This window comes from Miscanthus floridulus, chromosome 7, assembly GCF_019320115.1.
Source record: "Miscanthus floridulus cultivar M001 chromosome 7, ASM1932011v1, whole genome shotgun sequence".
In the NCBI taxonomy this organism is placed as follows: Eukaryota; Viridiplantae; Streptophyta; class Magnoliopsida; order Poales; family Poaceae; genus Miscanthus; species Miscanthus floridulus.
In genome coordinates, this window is record NC_089586.1 from 125,509,779 (window position 1) to 125,529,983 (window position 20,205).

General features: G+C 44.3%; 3 protein-coding genes across 5 annotated transcripts; 2 read left to right on the top strand and 1 right to left on the bottom strand.

Moving 5' to 3' along the window:
• Positions 1-1,222: 1,222 nt before the first annotated feature.
• On the top strand, positions 1,223-4,973 carry LOC136467864 (UMP-CMP kinase 3-like). 3 transcript variants are annotated; one of them, XM_066466663.1, is made up of 10 exons: positions 1,223-1,532; positions 2,395-2,482; positions 2,913-2,964; positions 3,131-3,248; positions 3,413-3,569; positions 3,696-3,776; positions 3,853-3,960; positions 4,220-4,291; positions 4,517-4,568; positions 4,664-4,973. In XM_066466663.1, exons 2-9 carry the CDS (start codon positions 2,438-2,440, stop codon positions 4,523-4,525), a joined length of 642 nt encoding a protein of 213 aa, XP_066322760.1. In that variant the 5' UTR covers positions 1,223-1,532; positions 2,395-2,437; the 3' UTR covers positions 4,526-4,568; positions 4,664-4,973. The 3 variants fall into 3 exon arrangements, with proteins under 3 accessions (XP_066322760.1, XP_066322759.1, XP_066322761.1); XM_066466662.1 differs by having other exon boundaries at positions 1,224-1,532; positions 2,424-2,482; XM_066466664.1 differs by lacking the exons at positions 2,395-2,482; positions 2,913-2,964 and having other exon boundaries at positions 1,391-1,532.
• Positions 4,974-5,108: 135 nt separating this feature from the next.
• LOC136467866 (uncharacterized) lies at positions 5,109-7,390 on the bottom strand. Its single transcript, XM_066466665.1, has 6 exons — positions 7,118-7,390; positions 6,752-6,874; positions 6,545-6,640; positions 6,221-6,478; positions 6,061-6,133; positions 5,109-5,961 (listed from the first exon to the last, which is right to left on the bottom strand). Exons 3-6 carry the CDS (start codon positions 6,565-6,567, stop codon positions 5,836-5,838), a joined length of 480 nt encoding a protein of 159 aa, XP_066322762.1. The 5' UTR covers positions 6,568-6,640; positions 6,752-6,874; positions 7,118-7,390; the 3' UTR covers positions 5,109-5,835.
• A 422-nt stretch (positions 7,391-7,812) lies between these two features.
• Positions 7,813-9,204, top strand: LOC136466208 (uncharacterized). Its single transcript, XM_066464635.1, has one exon. The coding sequence runs from the start codon at positions 7,813-7,815 to the stop codon at positions 9,202-9,204; it is 1,392 nt and encodes a 463-aa protein (XP_066320732.1).
• Positions 9,205-20,205: the final 11,001 nt, after the last annotated feature.

The window sequence follows — 20,205 nt, forward strand, 5'->3', positions numbered from 1 at the left end:
GCAGCAACAAACTTAATGTATGGACATTCTGCCCGAACCAGTATAACCTCATGTCCTCTTAGCACATTATCCGAGCCAGACGCGTAATATTAGAAATTTACTTATTGATGATAACTCTAAACAACTGACAGTTGTTGCGTTTACTTTCCAATGAGTCCTACGGCCGCGATGAATTTGCATCGATAGTCTAGAATGGACACGTCCACATGGAGATGTTTGGGAATTGGTTCTGAGATGAATAAATGATGTGAACGGTGGACTGCACGTTCGGACAATTTAGCACGGGCAGAATTCGATTCCAGGGGAACACGAAGTGAGGACGAAGTCTCCGTTTTGTGGCTTGTGGCTACAGTTCGGTGCCGGGAGAATAGATACTTCGCCAATGGCTTCTCTCATTTCCCACACAAACACAGGTGGATGCGTAAAGGCAGCACTGACAGATCATTACAGCAACTACGGAATCTCCATGGGAATATTTTGGTAAATATCCTCCCACCATTTCTTCGTCAATGGACTTGCAATTTGTGTGGTAGAACATCACATAACGTGGGGTCCCATCTGTAGCCTGGTGACGGTGACCAAATGCCCTTCTGTTTGCTGTCCTAGAGAAAATTGAGGTTATTCTCCATGCTACTTCAAAGAAATCGAAACAAGGAAGCAGCACCAAGTCAACTGGTACCTAAAATCTGGCAGAAGACCATTCAATGTCGATGCTTACAACCAAGCGCCCGTCCTTCTCCCCCCAAAAGGCCAAAACCATGAGGCACTTGTCAATTTTTGTCATGGTACCACAATAACATCCAAATATATCTCTGCTTTGAGGCCTTGTTTGGTTCCCTTCAAAGTTCCAAAAGTTTTTTCACTCTCTCTCCATCACATCAATTTTTGAATGTTTGCATGGAGCATTAAATATAGGTAAAAAAAATAACTAATTGCACAGTTTAGTTGGAAATCACGAGATGAATCTTTTGAGCTTAGTTGGTCCACGATTGGATAATATTTACCAAATAAGACGAAAGTACTACTATTTATCAAGTTGAAATTTTCTTCAATCTAAACAAGGCCTGAATTTGGAAATCTGAAATGACGGCATAGATTTTGTACGAAAAAACTGGCCTGCATTTTTCTGGTGGGGAAAAAAATCTAGATGGGCCCACCTGGATACCCCCAACAGTAAGTGTCACGCAACGGAACGGAACGTGTCGCTTTCCTTTCCCGCCTTCCTCCCCCGTTCGCTCCCATCTCCAGTCTCCGCCCTCCGCGCCGACGCCTCTTGGTGTCTGGTCAGCCGGTCACCAGCAGCGCCACCACCCCACCGACCATTTGCCGCGTTGGCGTTGCCGGATCCTCGAAGCAGTCAGCCCACCCCGCCCGGACCTGAGAACCCGCGCGCGTGCGTATTAATAACGGCTACCTCGCTCCCCCGCCCGCCCCCGAAGGCCGAGGGAAGCGCACGCACCTAGCGACCAGCACACAGATTCGTTCCACGCCCCCCTCGTCCGCGCTCCCAGATCTCGCGCGCCTCCCGCAAGGTACGGACGCGGATCCCGCCACCATTTTTTTGCTAATGCTTATTGCGTTCGACCTTCTCCGTCCATGGATCGTTGGTTGGTTGATTGATCCCTCGAGTCTTGTGGGTGCGATCTGCGTTGCTCGCGGGGCGAGGGGAGGGGGATCTCGGTTGGAATGAGTTGATTTTGCAGCTTAGGCTGCGTATCTGGTCAGTAGGGATCCAGAGATGGGCCGTTTGGAGCCGGATCTAGAGGTGGTTCCGCCTTTCGCTAAGGAGAGTATAGGGATGCCCCCTGATTTTCTGCTTCTAGAAGGGTGCGTCAGGTGCTCCTGTTGTGTGATCTTTGTCGCCTTGTGACGCTTGGACCAGGCAATTGGCGGGAGTTTGTCAGAATAATACAAAAATAGCTGGTGCCACGAGATCAGGGGAGTTCAGATCAGGTTATGACTTATGATTATTTGATCTTCTGATTGTTTATGACATGAATCAGTGCATCTGTTGGTAAAGGTAGAACATTGTCGGATCCTACCTAGGATGCCTTCTTCATTGAGGCACTGTATTATTTTTTCTCAGTTCATAAAGCCAGCACCTTTTGCACTCCTAAGACTCTAGTGCCCAATAGAATGTATGGAATGGGTTGCACTTGAATTGCTTGGTGGCGAATCAATATTTTAGCTGATTGACTTCTAATGCTGCAAACATGAGACAATCCGTATAAGCTAATCTGTCGCTACAACCTAGTTGATATAATTTATCCGGTCCCTATTATGTAACATTGTATTTCTCGGTAAACAAAAGTGGTCTTGCTTTGCCCTTATTATGAAATGGTTCCTTTTTTTTTGCATTTGATATGTGCAAGTTTTGAATTTTGTTGTACAAAGATGCAATACCCATTGTAATCAAACTGCAGGGTAACTTTGAGCCATGGGCACAGTTGTGGATGCCACTCCAGCAGTTGTGGCTGAGGAGGTACTTTGTGTTACTCATTTACTTGAAGTTTCCGATCCCCTATATATTCAATAATTGGCTCTGCTGCAAAGCACTAGGTTCGTTGAGAATGTTCAGCATCTTACCTTTTCATTAACAAAATATAATTGAGATCGCTGAACCCTTTGGTTTAGAGGTCAGGCGTTTCTAAGTTTCTAGATTTCTATTACATCAACAGTTGGTGCCCTTGAACCTTGCATTTTTGTAACTAAATTTCAGTTGATTTTGTTAGTACATATGCCTTGCCTTATTTTCCTGTCTGATTCATGCTTCTTGAAATCAAATCAACCTCAATGTCCTCAACGAAATTGCGCTTCCTGCATGTTTTCATTAAAGAGATGTCCTTGTCATTTCATACGACTTGTGCTATTAAAAAACTATGATTTGTCTTAGAAATGTGCTGTATGTGCAGGTCACTGAGAACATGTTGGGTGGCAAGAAAGTTACAGTTGTATTTGTTCTAGGTATCTGTTCTATCTTCAGTAATTTTCGGTTATTTGTGTCCTACCATAGAAGAGAACAAGCTTATAACAGCTTTGAATTTAAATGAGTTGATGTGTTATATGGGGCTACTATGTGCACTTTAAATAGATAATTTTGTTTTGCATCTGATCAAGAATTTACACATAGGTGGTCCTGGAAGTGGAAAAGGCACACAGTGTGCCAACATTGTGGAGCACTTTGGATTCACCCATCTTAGTGCTGGAGATCTTTTGCGTGCAGAGATTAAATCTGGCTCTGAGAATGGGTATGTTTTTCCCTCAATAAGAAAGCTAATAACTTATGCTTTTTATTTACTTTTCCTTCGCAACAGACTTTTTTTTCTTAGAGAAAACAAAGGATCAGTCTTGTTGAGCGGCACATTTGACATTTGTGTGTTCTCTATCTATGGTGCTCCTTGATGTTTCACAGAACCATGATCGAGAACATGATAAAGGAGGGAAAGATTGTTCCATCGGAGGTGACTATAAAGCTGTTGCAGGAGGCAATGATAAAAAATGAAAATGACAAATTCCTGATCGATGGATTTCCAAGGAACGAGGAGAATCGTGCAGCTTTTGAGAATGTTGTAAGGCCCTCTTTTTTGTACACAAAATTTCTCCGGTTCTCATGTTAGTTTAAGAAATTATTGTTCCGTTCTTTTAGTTACTTATAAATGAATTTTTACACTATTAATTCTTTCTCATTCCTTCAGACCAAAATTTCTCCTGCGTTTGTGCTATTCTTTGACTGTTCCGAGAGAGAGATGGAGAGACGTCTGTTGGGGCGCAATCAGGTTTCCTTCATCGTTAACCAATTGTGTTTTTTAGTCACAAAATTCTTGTTTCCAATATTTCTTACTGTCTTTGCAGGGAAGAGTTGATGATAACATTGAAACTATCAAAAAAAGGTTCAAAACCTTTGTTGAATCAAGTCTGCCTGTCATTGAGCATTACAACTCAAGGAACAAGGTTAAAAAGGTATTGATGAACTTTTATCTTGCCAGGGGTGCTCCTATTGCACTCCGATGACGCAAATATGTGATGTATTATGCAGTAGAAATAAAGCCAGAGTAAGATGCACATTAGAAAAAATACGTGAGGTTAGAAGGATATTTTAGATCTATCGTGTGTGTTCCTTTGATAATGTCCATTATAGTCCACATTTCAATTAATTGATGGCCTTTTCTTTTTGCAATGTTTTCACTTTCGCCCCTATAGTAACTCTTCATTTTATCAGATTGATGCTGCAAAACCAATTCCTGAGGTGTTTGAAGACGTCAAAGCCATTTTTGCCCCATATTCTCCAAAGGTAATTAGTTTTTTTTTGGCAAATGTAGCATTTCCAGATGGATCTTTAATCTCATGTTTGCCTTAGCATTGCATTGAATATGTTGTCTTCCATCTTTGAATGTATGTCTACAAGCATTAAATTATGTTCACCTTTAAAAACTTGGATCAATTTTTTCCCATTATGTTTGCATGACTAAAATACTAGTACAAATTTAAATACTCATCACATTGTCTTCTCTATCAGGCTGAATAGAGCAATCTAAGGGACATGATAAAGGTTATACATGGTGTCATAGGTATACCCTCTATATTGCACCTGCCCTAAATGATTTCATCTGGTTCTTGCCACCATAAGTGAGATTCTCATGCAATCTTCATGATCTTTTTGCAGGCACCACACAAACATATTTATGATTATGAACAAAAGTTTTGGCTCATATGAGCTACCAGCGTACCGGTAGGCAATTCGATTTGTTACCAGCAATAAGTAGATCTGATTCCCAGTGGTCCTGCTAGAGTAACATTTTACCACTGTGTTGTTTATGTATCCTTTGATGTTGTGTTGTACCAATGTGTTTTTTTATTTCATGGACTGATGTGTCCTTGTGCCATTACACCAGGTTTCTTGTTTTATGGAAAGTGTAAAACTGCTGCCATATTCTTTATGCGTTGAAATATATTCATTGCACCGAACTTTTGTCTGATGAACTTGTAATAGTACCCTCTCGGCAGTAAATATATACGCTTAACAAGCCTCTTGTAGATGCTGCTGCTTAGATTGAGAGTATAATGACATGTTCGAAGTACTGCAGTGTCATGAATCATAAAGCCAGAGAGGTCCAGAACCATTGCATATTCCGTATGGTACTATTGTACTTTCTCGGTCCCAAAAGGATATAATTATGAAATGGTACTATGTTTTAGTATGTCAAATTTAACATAATTTATATAAAAATATTAATATTTAGCATACTAAATAGGCATTATTACATTTGTCATGAAACATATTTTTATAATATATATTGATGTCATAAGCATTAATACTTTTATCTATATATTTGATTTGATCAAACTTTAGACACTTCAACTTGAATATATCTAGAATTGTTTTTTGTGTGGAGGGAGGTAGTATAAGGTTAATTGGAGGAAGGCATGTTCCCTTCTCTCTTCTGAGGTCGAAGATGTCGCCAAAAAAATCACAACAGCACATCTGATGGAATCCGACTGTTTTGCGCCGTTTGTGAGAGCTCCCGTTCCTCCTTCCCGCTTTTGAGGCCTTTGGGCCAGGTTCAATGAATGTTGCACCCACCTTCCAATTTGAGAAGGGAAAACGATACAAGTCTTGGGCCCCTCATCAACGACGCCCAAAGTATTATATGGCTGAATGAATGAACGGTCCACACTTCACAAGTATATACTATTTTTCTGTGCACTGGATCAACACTGAGATCCCTTCATTTGTAGTATCCTATATATTGTTTCGAGTCACATTCAAATAAATAAGCGTCAAGTAACAATGTCAAAATAAGTGCATGATAGATAAGTCCTTCACAACTATGTCTTTCAAAGTCTTCTGCCCGTGATGTGGCTAAGATATTCTCGTACAGATACAGGAATCATACACCGCCGTGAATTCCCATCATACGCCAATAGGTCGATCACAAAGTTCTTCCGTAGTCTTTGGCCATCCTGTGCAGAAGACAAACATAAATAATAAGTTTTTTTTAAAGTAATAATAAGTTGGAATTACACATATATATGACCACAAACATAAGGTATTGTGCTCACCGTAGAGATTGGCATGAGCTGTCCATTGTTCCATGCGGACATGAATTGCAGAACGATGAGGACAGATAAATTCCTATAGCATAATAAATGGTCAACCAATTAACCCTTAACGGTCCATTTCTATATATAGCATAATAAAATGTGGTTCAAATAAAGTTACCTATCTTCTATGATTGGAATGCCACTTTGGAGTATATGTTTCCAATGGAAGACATCAATAGGACGTTCATTTGCTTTCACTCCTGTTGCACGTCTATAATAGTTGGAAATATCGATAATTTTACGCGCATAGTACTTGTATGGCATATCTTTACACCAACCAGGAATAGGAGTAGGATCAAGCACACTTAGAGTTTTTTTTCTCACGGTCCAGCACAAAAAGGTTAAAAATGCCTCCTTTTCTCCATGGCATAAGAACCTGCAAAATGATAGGAATTAGAATTTTGAAAAAGGGCTCACAATAATCATAGAGAAATATCCTTACAAATCTGCAACGTGAGGCATCATATTTCATATATGGCCAAGTTTCTAATGATTTAGCCAACTCTTGAACATTAAGCTCCACAGATTCGGACGTAGTCTACAGAAAACAAGTATGTTTAGAAACATGAGAAAGACTTCTTATTATGGATATACTACTTAAGAAAATGTGCAAGAGTATACTTATATAATATAAAAACCGTTTACTCACGCAGAATCTCAGGTCCTTGTAATGCTTTGAAACACATTAGCACTTGTCAACCTTTTATTCTCACTGTATGCAAGAAACCGCACACCAATGTTGAAACATTCTTTGGGCATCGGTTGTTTCATCCTTAGGCCTTGTTTAGATTGAAAAAAAGTGAACCTGATGAACAGTACAACTTTCGTTTTATTTGGCAAATATTATCCAATCGTGGACCAACTAGGCTCAAAAGATTCATCTCGTGATTTTCAACTAAACTGTGTAATTAGTTATTTTTTTACCTATATTTAATACTCCATGCAAGCGGCTAAAAATTGATGTGATGGAGAGAGAGTGAAAAAACTTGGAATTTAGATGGCATCTAAACAAAGCCTTAGTGATGCTTGGAGTTGACGTATTGTTACGGAGGCATTGTAAGGTTGGAAGCTCCGTACCCAAATGGTCGTATAAGATAATAAGTTATGACCCGGAGTATATATTACTGTTGAAAAAATAAATCATAAGAAGCTTACTCCAATGTCTCAGCATCATTAATTGTCATGATATAGTCACACAACATGTCTGTCAAATCTTCCTTGGTCATTGGCATGTCAAACGTGGAAAGGCCACACAATAAAAATGGGTCCATAGTGTGAGCTATGATGTAATCCTGAGTTCAGTTCAGTTTTATTTCGTTTTCAGTCTGTTAGCGTTGAGCTCGGCCTGGTTGTTGTGAACCTCCCGAGCGCGTCCTTGTATCCAGGGGCCACGACGTGCGCTTTGTTCGCGTCGCTCATTGCAGTCGTGACTTGGTGCGTGGGATGGCGCGCACACCGTGGGTCATGGCGAGCATGGCGTGCATGGCAGGTGACCGGGGCTAGCTCGGCCACTCCTTTTCTTTTTGCAGTTAGAAGCTCATTGTGTATAAGTAGGAGCACTTAATACAGAAAATGCTGACACAGTATTGTGCGTGGCACAAAAAGAAAACTTCTTGTGTTCCTCTGTTCTTGAATTCTCAGAGAGTTTGAGAGCTCGCCGGAGAGAGTCCGGCTGACATTTGGCATCAGAGCGAGGTTGTAACCGTCGCCATGTCCTCATCGCCGTCCAAGAAGAAGGCAGAGAAGGGCGATGGCCCTAGCGAGAAGAAGGAGGATCCGTCGCCCTCACCACAGCGCCGACGCGGTCGCTCCCACAGTCGCCGCTCTCGCACCCGGGACGTCGGGTCGCGCGTCATAGAGCGCATTGTGGAGCGCCCGTCCACGAACGTAGCGTGGCCGATGCTCACGCGGACCAACTACCCTGAATGGGCGTTGGTGATGGAGGTCAACTTCCAGACGCTCCGCGTTTGGGACGTCGTCATCGACGGCATCGACGATGATCCTGACGATGGTGACTACCATGACGACCGAGTGGTGATGGCGGGTCTTCTGCGCTCGGTGCCGCCCGAGCTGTGGAACGCGCTCGCCGTCCGCCGCACGGCGAAGGAGGCATGGGACGCCGTCAAGATCTTGCGGATCGGCGACGAGCGCGCGCGCGACGCCAGCGCGCATCAGCTCTGCCGCGACTTCGGCAACCTCTCCTTCAAGGAAGGCGAAACCGTCAACGACTTTGGTGTTCGGATCACCACAATCGCCACCAACCTGTGCACCCTCGGCGACAACATCTCCGAGTCCGAGGTAGTGAAGAAGATGCTGCAGGTGGTGCCGGAGAAGCTGAGCCAGGCCGCCGTCTCCATCGAGATGTTCTGTGACCTCAACTCCATCTCCATCGAGGATGTGATCGATCGCCTTCAGGTGTTCAAGGATCGCGGCAAGCAGAAGTCCGTCACGGACGCCATGGGGCGCCTGCTGCTCACCGAGGAGGACTGGGAGGCGCGGCGCAAAGCTCGTCGTGATCAAGACAGAACAGGGCGCGGAAACGCGTCTAGCTCAGGCGGCAAGAAGCGCAGTGGTCGCGGACAAGGCTGCGGGCGCGGCAAAGGCGAGGGCGGAGGCTTAGCCAGGCGCGACGGGAAGCAGGCCGAAGGCAACTCCGGTAAGGCCACTAACTGTGATCAGTGCAAGCGCTGCGGCAAATACGGCCACTGGGCCAAGGATTGCCGCAGCAAGCCCAAGGCGGAGGCCCACGTCGTGCAGGCTGAAGAGGACTCCGAGCCCACTCTGTTGATGGCCCGCGCCACTCTCGTCCCCAACTGGTCTTCCCCACCACTCGTCGCCGCCACCACTCCACCGCCCAAGCGCCGTCCCCTCAGGATCGTGGAGGGCAAGGTCTTCGCCAAGCTGGATGGCGACGCCGAGCGCGACGACGGGGTCTGGTACCTCGATAGTGGTGCTACAAACCACATGTCTGGCAGTCGCAACGCCTTCATCAACATCGACACGGCGGTCCGCGGCTTCGTCAAGTTCGGCGACGGGTCGGAGGTCGCCATCGAGGGCTCCGTGAAAGTGCATTTGCCCCCTACGTGGGTTTTGGTGTATTGATGACATCCAAATTAGGGACTAATGTGATCTTAATGAGATATGTTACAGCTATTAGTCCCGTGAAAGAATCAAAGAGTTGATAAAGATGTAATGGTATCCCTCAATTATTCAAGTTGCAAAGGCGGACGAACTCAAAATGATCTTCAAAGGTTTTAATTTTAAGTTTGAGTTTAGGATCCGCCGCACTATTAAGAGGGATGCAAATTTAATTGGTCTGAGGAAGATAGAGTGCTCAAGCATTTTAAATAAAATCTAAAGAGTGACACTCTTGCACTTCACGAGCACATAGAATAAATTTCTGTGACTTTCGACGTCGGAAGTCCCGACGTAAGTCGGAACTCTCGACAGTCGGAAGTCCCGACCTAAGCCAGGGGTCCCGGCACCTGTGCTTCTGGCTGCTCGCTATCTGTGCACGTCGGAAGTCCCGACCGTCGGAAGTCCCGACGTTCGCCGGGAGTTCCGACACTGACCTGACCCAAGCCGGGAGTCCCGGCCTCAGCAGTGCTGGCTGTTTGGTTAACTGTGCACGTCGGAAGTCCCGATGATCGTCGGGAGTTCCGACCGTCGGAAGTCCCGACGTTTGCCGGGAGTTCCGACACTGACTTTCACCCGTGGACTTCTGACCCTTTGGGAACAGTATTTTATGCTTACGTCAGAAGTCCCAGGATCTGCGTTGGGACTCCCAACGTAGATCTGAACGGTTGGATTTTCACTTGGAGTATAAATACTCCTCTCTTCTCTTCTAACCGTTATGGACTCACTTACAGCGACCCACTTCATGCTCAACAGCTCCAAGCAACTGAAAGCGCCCCTCTCCTTCCCCCTTTGCTCCAATCTTCGATTCCCTTAGGGTTTGATTGAAAGGAGAGTGGATTAAGTGAGAGCATCACTTTGGAAAGCTTGAGCACTTGATTTCTTCGTCAAGCCGGTTGATTTTGCGTCTATTACTCTTGGGGTTTTACCCCTAGCCGGCTAGGCGTCGTCCAAGAGCTTCCATCTTGTGGAAGAGCCTCGGGAAGTTTGTATTACCCCTCGATTTCTTAGTGGAAAGCTCAAGTGACCTTTGTGGTCGCTTAGAGAGAGGCAAGGAGGTGGAAAAGACTCTGACCTTTGTGGTCACCTCAACAACGAGGACGTAGGAGCTCCTTAGTGGGGTTCCGAACCTCGGGATAAATCTTTGTGTCCCATGTGCTTGTTGTTGTGATTGCTAGATATTACTTGTATGTGTTTGTCTCTCTCTCCCAAATTTCCATTTTAGGGTTTGGACTCGATCTACGGTTTGGAGGCATTACGGCGTCAAGGGAGTGACCCAACATCTTCACCAAACCACTAGGAAGTGAGGTTGTAAGTTCATTTATCCGCAAAGTTAAATTTGGCACTGCTTTTGTAGTTCACGTAGGCGTCGGAACTGCTGACGTTTGCGCCGGAACTTCTGACAACGTCGGGAGTTCCGACCCAAACGTCGGGACTTCCGACAGTGACTGACAGAATTGAACTTAGCCTTTGCAGTAAATTTTTAGATACGCCTATTCACCCCCCCCCCTCTAGGCATTGTTAGATCCTTTCAATTGGTATCAGAGCAAGGTCTTCTCTTTGCGCTTCACCGCGTGAGAAGAAACAATGTCGGAGTCCGATAAGATGCAAGCCATTGCCATCGAAATGGCCAAGAAAATAGCTGAAGAGTTGATGAGTACTCAAGCCAAGATCTTTCAAGATGAAATGAAAAAGATGCAAGATGAGATGAGCAAAATGAAGGAAGAATTGAGCAAGAAAGTAGAAGATGCAATAAGTGGCAAGAATGATACTAGTGACAAGAATGAAGCAAACAAAGATGCCGCTAGTGATATTGGAGCCGGTGAGCATGCTCATGGAAAAGGAGTTTATTCAAACATGAGTTTTGACTATGGACAACTCATGAAGGGCTCAACACTACATACACCGTCCGTCAACATTGGCAAGCCACCTCACTTTGATGGAACAAGATACACCGATTGGTCATACAAGATGAAGATGCATCTCATTGCCGCAAGACTTTGGGAAGTTGTGGATGTTGGTGTGATGATTCCTACCGATGAAGATAGAGAGATAACTCCGGAAGAAGTGCACAACCTCCATCAAAATGCACAAGCCGTAGCATTGCTTGTGTCAAGTCTAGCTCCGGATGAGTTTAGAAAAGTGAATGGAATGGAAAGTGCTAAACAAATTTGGGATACTTTGAAAGTATCATTTGAAGGAGATAAAAGTGTGAGAAAAGGCAACATAGAGTTACTTCATGGTGAATTGGAAAGATTTGTATTCTTGCAAAATGAAACAACACAATCTATGTTTGATAGGCTCATGGCATTGGTCAACCGCATAAGAGCTCTTGGAAGCACCGAATGGGATGACAACAAAGTTGCTAGAAAGATGTTGAGAACCTATAGAGCCAAGAATAACATGCTAGCATCCGTGATCATGGAAAGGCCCGGTTATGATGAGATGACACCTCAAGAAGTCCTTTCAAAGCTCAAGCATCATGAGTGTCTAGATGAAGATGCAATCAATGCTCACAATCAAAATCCTAATGCAATGGGATTCAACAAAAGTGCCGCCCTTAAAGCAACTCAACAACATGAAGTTCAATGTTCAAGTCAAGAAAAGAAGAAGAAAGTGAAGGATGATTCCTCAAGTGGAGAAGAAGATTCCGATGCGGAGGTTGCATTTGTGATTAGAAATCTTAGAAAGTTTATGAAGAAGAAAAGCAACCGCAAGACCTATGGTGATGGAAAGAGAAGGTTCAAAAAGAGATTTTGCTATGGATGTGGTCAAACCGGTCACTTCATAGCCGATTGTCCTAATGAGAAAAAGAAGCACAAGTATGACAAGGATGAAGACAAGAAGAACAAAGGCAAGAAGAGAGGTGAAGCTCATCTTGGGGAAGAATGGGAGTCAAGTGATAGTAACTCAAGTGATGATAAGAAGAAGAAGAAGGGAACCGCAAACATCGCCATCCACCACTCTTCTTCACCGACCATGATCTTCCCCGACTCAACTTCACCACCAAAACTCTTCCCCAACCTATCTTCACCACCGAGGCTCTTCTCCAACCTCATCGACAACGACTACTACACCCCAACTTGTCTCATGGCAAAAGGGGAGAAGGTACATACTACACCCATTTCCTCTAGTGATGATGATGATAGTTGTGATGAGAACATAGAAGAAATTGAAGCAACTATGATAAAGAAATTTGGTAAAAAGGCCTTCACTAAAATAAAAATACTAATAAAGAAATTAGAGAAGAGGGATAGATGCTTAGAGATGCAAGGAGACATAATCACAAAAGAAAGAGAGAAAAATCTTGCTCTTGAAGCATCTATCGCCGAGGAAAAGATGAAGGTTGAAAAGTTAACCGTTGAATTATCTTTAGCCAATAACTCATTTGGGAAATTGACTAAAGAACATTCTTCGATTAATGATCAAGTAGCTAGCCTAAAAAATGAAAAGAGTATAGCTCAAGAAAGCCTCACAAGCTTGGAAGAAAAATATCGAAATCTTGAGCTAAACTATAGTACTCTTTGGGCTAGCACTTCAACTTCTCCTAAGGCAACCAAAGACTCTAATGTCTCTACTAGTGATGGTTGTAAAAGATGCTATAAAATTGATGTGAATGCATATACAACTAACCTTGTTGAGATAGAGAAGAAAGACAAGGAGATTCATAGGTTGAAGATAATATTGAAGAATGGGTGCAAGTGTCAAGAGCAATCCAACAAGACAATATACAAGTCATCAAGGCACCCATCAATTAAGGAAGGCATTGGCTACAATAGGTATGATGGAAAGGCCAATGGAAGGAACATGATAAATGGTGTGCCTTGTGTGAAGTTCAACAAGGGCGTTGCTCTTGATGAGCTAATAAGCAAGGCCAACAACAAGGTCTACATCCCAAAGATACAACCTACAAGCAACAAGACAATTAAGACGAAGCAATCCGATGTCCCCAAGCCACAAGCACCACTTCCACGGTGCTATGCTAGTGACTACATGTGTTGTTGGGGCAAGGATGGCAAAATTGTGGTTAAATATGTTGGTGCCCAAAAGAGAAAGGAAATAATGAGGAGTGTTTGGGTGCCCAAGTTTTATGTGACTAACCCTCTAGGACCCAAATCACTTTGGGTACCTAAAACAAAAGCCTAATTTGTCTTTGTAGGAATATTCCTCTGGTGGAACAAGTTGGGTGTTGGATAGCGGATGCACCAATCATATGACCGGAGAGAAGGACATGTTCACATCATTTCAACCAAGTCATGATCAAAGTGGAAACATTGTGTTTGGTGACAATGGAAAAGGAGAAGTCCTAGGTTTGGGTAAAATTGCTATATCAAATGATAATTCAATTTCCAATGTTTTACTTGTGAATTCGTTGAAATACAATTTGTTGTCCGTTTCACAACTTTGTGAGATGGGTTACAATTGTCTTTTTACGGATAAGGGTGTGGAAGTCTATAGAAGGGAGGATTCCTCTATTGCATTTACGGGTCATTTAAAAGGGAAACTCTATCTAGTTGATTTCACATCAAATAGAGTAAATCCCGAGACTTGTTTAATGGCAAAATCTAGCATGGGTTGGTTATGGCATCGTTGACTTGCCCATGTTGGGATGAGGAACTTGGCCAAACTTCAAAAAGGCGAACACATCCTTGGACTAACAAATGTTTCTTTTGAGAAAGATAGGATTTGTAGCGCATGTCAAGCGGGAAAACAAGTTGGAGCTAAACATCCCGTCAAGAATATTGTGACAACGGAAAGGCCATTAGAGTTGCTTCACATGGATATATTTGGACCCGTCGCTTATATAAGCATTGGTGGTAACAAATATGGTTTTGTAATTGTTGATGATTATTCTCGTTTCACTTGGGTATTCTTTTTGCGTGAAAAGAGTGAAGTCCAAGGTATCTTCAAGAAATTTGCAAGAAGAGCCCAAAATGAGTTTGATGTCAAAATCAAGAGAGTTAGAAGTGACAATGGGACGGAGTTCAAGAACACCAACATTGAAGAGTTTCTTGATGAAGAAGGGATCAAGCATGAGTTTTCGGTTCCATACACTCCACAACAAAATGGTGTTGTGGAGAGGAAGAACCGAACACTCATAGAAGCCGCAAGAGCAATGTTGGATGAATACAAGACTCCTACCAACTATTGGGCGGAAGCGGTCAACACGGCATGCCATGCTATCAACCGCTTATATCTTCACAAGAAAAGAGAAAAGACCGCCTACGAACTTCTAACCGGTAGAAAGCCTAAGGTGCATTACTTTAGAGTCTTTGGATCCAAGTGTTTCATACTTAACAAGAAATCCAAAAGCTCTAAGTTTGCACCAAAGGTTGATGAAGGTTTCATGCTTGGTTATGGTACTAATGAACATGGATATCGTGTTTTCAATAAAACCACCGGTTTGATTGAAATCGCGGTAGACGTGACTTTTGATGAAACCGACGACTCTCAAAAAGAGCAAGTCAATGTTGAGAATGTAGGTAATGAAGAAGCTCCACATGAAGCAATCAAGAAGCTTGCTATTGGTGAAGTAAAGCCCGTTGAAGACGAAGATGAAGACCATGTTGTGCATGATGATCTTGATCCAACCATTCATCATGTTTCATCCTATGAACATGGTGAAGCTTCCGCAACAAGAAATAATCAAGATGGGAGATCAAATGAAGCACAAGATCATTCTCGTGAAGATGGTGTCAACAATGAGCGAGCTCAACCACAACTCAACAATGAAGAAAGAAGTGAAGTCAACCCTCCACTAGCTCATGATTGTAATCTTCCAATCGATCATGACCGTGATGATGATGATGATGATGGCCCTATCCAAAGATCAACACAAGTGCCACATCCTAGAGTGCATCAATCCATTCAACGGGATCATCCCGTTGATAACATATTGGGGAGCATTCGACGAGGGGTAACTACACGTTCTCGTTTAGCAAGTTTTTGTGAATATTACTCGTTTGTTTCTCCTTTGGAACCTCGTAGGGTGGAAGAGGCACTTGATGATCCGGATTGGATGATAGCTATGCAAGAGGAGTTGAATAACTTCACTCGGAATGAAGTCTGGTCCTTGGTGGAAAGGCCCAAGCAAAATGTGATTGGAACCAAGTGGGTCTTCCGCAACAAGCAAGATGAGCATGGCGTGGTAACAAGGAACAAGGCAAGGTTGGTGGCTCAAGGATTCACTCAAATTGAAGGCTTGGATTTTGGGGAGACCTATGCACCGGTGGCTAGGCTAGAATCAATTCGTATTCTACTTGCCTATGCCGCTCATCATGACTTCAAGCTATATCAAATGGACGTGAAGAGTGCATTTCTCAACGGCCCCCTATCCGAGTTGGTGTATGTAGAGCAACCACCGGGCTTTGAAGACCCCAAGTATCCAAACCACGTCTACAAGCTCGACAAGGCACTCTATGGGCTCAAACAAGCCCCTAGAGCTTGGTATGATTGTTTAAAGGATTTCCTACTCAAACAAGGTTTTGAGATAGGAAAGGCCGATGCTACTTTATTTACTCGCAAAGTCAATAATGATATCTTTGTTTGCCAAATATATGTCGATGACATAATATTTGGTAGTACTAATGTGGCTTTTTGTGAGGAATTTAGTAGGATTATGACAAATAGGTTCGAGATGTCCATGATGGGAGAGTTGAAGTTCTTTCTTGGATTTCAAATCAAGCAACTCAAAGATGGCACGTTCATAAGTCAAACCAAGTACACAAATGACATGTTGAACAAGTTTAACTTGGACAAGGCCAAGCCCATCAAGACACCCATGCCAACCAATGGACATCTTGATCTTGATCAAGGAGGAAAGGACGTCGATCAAAAGGTATATCGCTCCATGATTGGATCACTCCTTTACCTTTGTGCATCTAGGCCCGATATTATGCTTAGCGTGTGCATGTGTGCAAGATTTCAAGCTAATCCGAAAGAATGTCATTTGATGGCCGTTAAGAGAATTTTTCGGTATTTAGTGCACACTCCTAATCTTGGCTTGTGGTATCCTAAGGGCTCCACTTTTGAGTTACTTGGCTATTCCGATTCGGATTATGCCGGTTGCAAAGTAACCCGAAAGAGTACTACCGGGACTTGCCAATTTATTGGTCGCTCCTTGGTATCATGGAGCTCTAAAAAGCAAAATTCCGTTGCTTTGTCCACCACCGAAGCCGAGTATGTGGCGGCCGGCGCTTGCTGTGCCCAACTACTTTGGATGAAGCAAACACTAAAGGACTTTGGATGTGAGTTAACCAAGATTCCACTTTTGTGTGACAATGAGAGTGCCATTAAGTTGGCAAACAACCCTGTAAACCACTCTCGAACAAAGCACATAGACATCCGTCATCATTTTTTGAGAGACCACGAAGCCAAAGGAGATATCGCCATTCATCATGTGAGCACCGAAAAACAATTAGCCGATATCTTCACCAAGCCTCTAGATGAGTCAAGATTTTGTGCTTTGAGGAGTGAACTAAATATCATTGATTCTCATAACGTGGCTTGATTCCTTGCACACACATTTTGTTTCATCTAGTTAGGCGAAAAGACTTAGAAAACATTGTGTGTCATTTTCAAAATCTATTTTTGTAATTTTCATAAGTGACTATTGCTTTGTGATGGTTGAATGAAATCTAGTCCCTTATGAAAATGTGTGTGTCCATCGTATTTTTGCCCCACATAGCAGTGTGAGTGCAGGCTAAGGGTTTTTCTGTTTCTCCTGCGTCGGAAGTCCCGACATACGCCGGAAGTCCCGACCTCCGGAAGTCCCGACGTAAGCCGGGAGTTCCGACGCCGAGCAGATCTGCGTTTTTGACCACGCCTGTTGGTTGCCCATTTCCTTTTTACCCGGCCCGGTCACTTATCCTCTCATTCACCCCATCGCCCTCTTTCACCGCCGCCATCACTCCTCGCACCGCCGCCATCGCACCATCACCCTCGCTCCTCCCCGCTCTGCCCTGCCGGTCCTCCTGCCGGTAGTCCCGTCCGCCCCCTGTCCCGCTCCGCTCTCCACCCGCCCCTACCCCTCTCCACCGCCCTGTGCCCTTGTGTTTCCTCGGATCGGCTGTGGACTTGAAGTTGTTGTGGAGAAGATTCCCTTGGTGGAGGTGTTTGCGCTTGTGGATTGGTTCCTCGCCTGCGATTTCATTTTTTTGCGTCTCCTCCGTTCTCGATCAAAGGTACTACCGTGGCGTCGAACCCTAACTCCAATGTACCTCTTGTTTTGCCTCTATTCTTTCTTCCTCTCTACTCCTCTATCTCCCTTGTTTGGATGTGTGTTGTGCTTTGAAGCCTCATGAATGGGATGGTCAATTTGGGCGTCGGAGGTCCCGGTGGCCGTCGGCGGTTCTGACCGTCGGTACTCCCGACGTCAGGCCGGGACTTCCGACTGTCGGAAGTCCCGACCTTAGCCGGAACTCCCGACCCTAGGATGACCTCTCCATTCATGTTTCTTCACTTCTCAATGCTCGTTCGCGTCTCCGTGTATTGTTTCTTAGTTCCCCTTCGTATTCTTCGTAGCCATGGAGGGTGGTGGCAGTCCCTCGCGCCATCGGGAAAAGCGTTCCAAGAAGAATCAAGATCGTGCTGCTGTTCCTAAGCCGTCCGGCCGCACCAAGGCGCATTTTAAGCTTGGTGGTGCTGGTGGTTCCCGCGCTGCCCGTGGCCATGGCGTCCAGGGGTCTCGGCTGCTGTCCCTCCTCCTACTCCTGCCCCTGTTGGGGCTGAGCCCGTGGTTGATGAAGAAGAGGAAGCGCTGGACCGTGCCGGACGCACCCTTGCTGTTCCACCGCATCGCACCCCGACTCGAGGTCCGCTAGGGACAATTCAGCTTGTTCCATTCACCAGTGTGTCGCCAATCATGAGGGAGCCCGCCATGGCTCCTAATCCGGCTGATGGATGGACTCCTCCCCTTCCTGTGGATTATCGTCACCGGGTCAAGGACATCCGGTACCACAGGGGAAGGAACTTGTATGCTGAGGATGAGAAGGATCTCCGCCTTGAGTATCGTTTCTAGCACCCCTTTCATTATGATTTCTATGATTCCATTCTGTATCGGAAGTTTTTGAAGAAAAAGGAGCCACCGGTCCTTCAGGTGAAATGCATTGATGCATATTCTCTTGGCAAGTACAAAGAACCCGAGCTGCAGTAGATGATTAGGGATATACAATCAATGGGGCTGTCCTACCTGCTAGAGTTTCGAAAGAATTGGAACAACGAGCTGATTTGTCAGTTTTATGCTTCTTATCATCATGAGCGAGACCAGACCGGTGCTGTGGACATTATTCATTGGACCACTGAAGGCATGCACTATAAGGTAGACTTCGTCAATTTCTCTCGCCTTCTAGGTTTGGGTCACAGCGACCGGACTGCCACTGAGTTGACTGAGTATGAGGATCTTGCTTTAGAGGAATACCAACACATGTATCTTGAGGGCCACAGAGCTGATGGACAGACCACCTTTCTGAAGCCCTACTATTATGTTCTGAACAACATCTTGAGACAGATCTTGTATCCCAAGGTCGGTGACTCCACCTTCCTTCGAGATGATTCACAGAAGGTGCTTCAGCGGTTTGGAGATGAGTTCCAGAAATTTTCCATCAGCAGATACATTTGGAACAAGATTCATGATGCTACCGAGGATCCGGTAAAGCATCTTCCCTATGCTCCGTACATCATGCATATCATTGAGCATGTATCAGGCATCCGGTTTCCCTCTGACTCTGAGCATAAGCTACTCAAGATATCCAACAAGACCTCCATCGTTGCTGCTAGAGAACTAAAAGAAAAAGCTGAGGCAGTCAAAGGTAAAGGGAAAGGTCCTTCGGGTTCTCGCTCTCGCCGTGGAGCTGCCACCACTGCTGCTCGCTCATCTAGTGACGAGCCCCTCTCTTCGTCCTCCTCCGGAAAGAAGCCCAACAAGTTCAAGTTTCTGATGACTTACATGTTTGGACAGTGTTGTGCTAGTGCTCAGCGTGAGCACGACATGCAAGAGAGGCTATATCGTTTGGAGCAGCACGCCGGGATTGTATCTTCTCCTCCGCCGCCGTTTGTGCCTCCTCGTGATTCGTTAGCTCTATATGATGAGGCTTGTGCGGCGTACGCAGATGATGCCACTTCTCGCCCGCATGGCAAAGGGAAAGCAACGGAAGATGATGACGAGTATCAAGAGGAAGAAGATGATGAAGACGACGACGATGGTGAGGAAGGTGACCAAGGTGATGATGATGACTACGACGACGAGTAGTTGGTTTCTCATGCGGCCTACCCCTTTTGGCACTTGTTGACAAAGGGGGAGTGTTAGGCTTTGATTTATTGTAATAAGTTAGTTGGTCTTTATGTTTTGGAACTTTAAAACTTTAGCGTGTATGAACTATGTCATGTGGTGGCAACCTTATGATGGACAATTATCTATATGTGTTTGATGGATGTTTGTAGGACAAAGTTATGGTCATCTATTTATCTAATTAGCTTCTACTTGTCTCTACTTATGATGGTGAATGAAATCTACATGGCCATGTGTTGTTTCACATTTCTACTTTGAAATCGTGGCCATCGTATTCTTTTTATTTGTTGAGTGAAATAACATGTCATATTGCATTCTCTTCACACGTATCTATTTGTTCACATACACTTGTTGCACCCCACAGATTGCAAAATTTAGGGGGAGCTTTTGTCTTGATGTATGCAAATCATGTATAGATGACTCTAAATGAAATTCAAATTCTTGCATACATCAAGGGGGAGCTCTTCATAAATTTTGGGGTTCAAAAGCTTTAATTCTTTCATTCCTATAAAAGCCTAAGTTGGTTGTCATCAATTACCAAAAAGGGGGAGATTGAAAGTGCATTTGCCCCCTATGTGGGTTTTGGTGTATTGATGACATCCAAATTAGGGACTAATGTGATCTTAATGAGATATGTTACAGCTATTAGTCCCGTGAAAGAATCAAAGAGTTGATAAAGA

Coding starts and splice junctions, on each gene's coding strand:
- LOC136467864 (XM_066466663.1), top strand. CDS start 2,438: ATGGGCACAGTTGTGGATGCCACTCCAGCAGTTGTGGCTGAGGAG. Junction 3,777..3,852: donor GTCTGTTGGGGCGCAATCAG/GTTTCCTTCATC, acceptor CTGTCTTTGCAG/GGAAGAGTTGATGATAACAT. Junction 3,961..4,219: donor CAAGGAACAAGGTTAAAAAG/GTATTGATGAAC, acceptor TCATTTTATCAG/ATTGATGCTGCAAAACCAAT.
- LOC136467866 (XM_066466665.1), bottom strand. CDS start 6,567: ATGATGCCTCACGTTGCAGATTT. Junction 6,479..6,544: donor ATGCCTCACGTTGCAGATTT/GTAAGGATATTT, acceptor ATCATTTTGCAG/GTTCTTATGCCATGGAGAAA. Junction 5,962..6,060: donor AGCTCATGCCAATCTCTACG/GTGAGCACAATA, acceptor TCTTCTGCACAG/GATGGCCAAAGACTACGGAA.
- LOC136466208 (XM_066464635.1), top strand. CDS start 7,813: ATGTCCTCATCGCCGTCCAAGAAGAAGGCAGAGAAGGGCGATGGCCCT.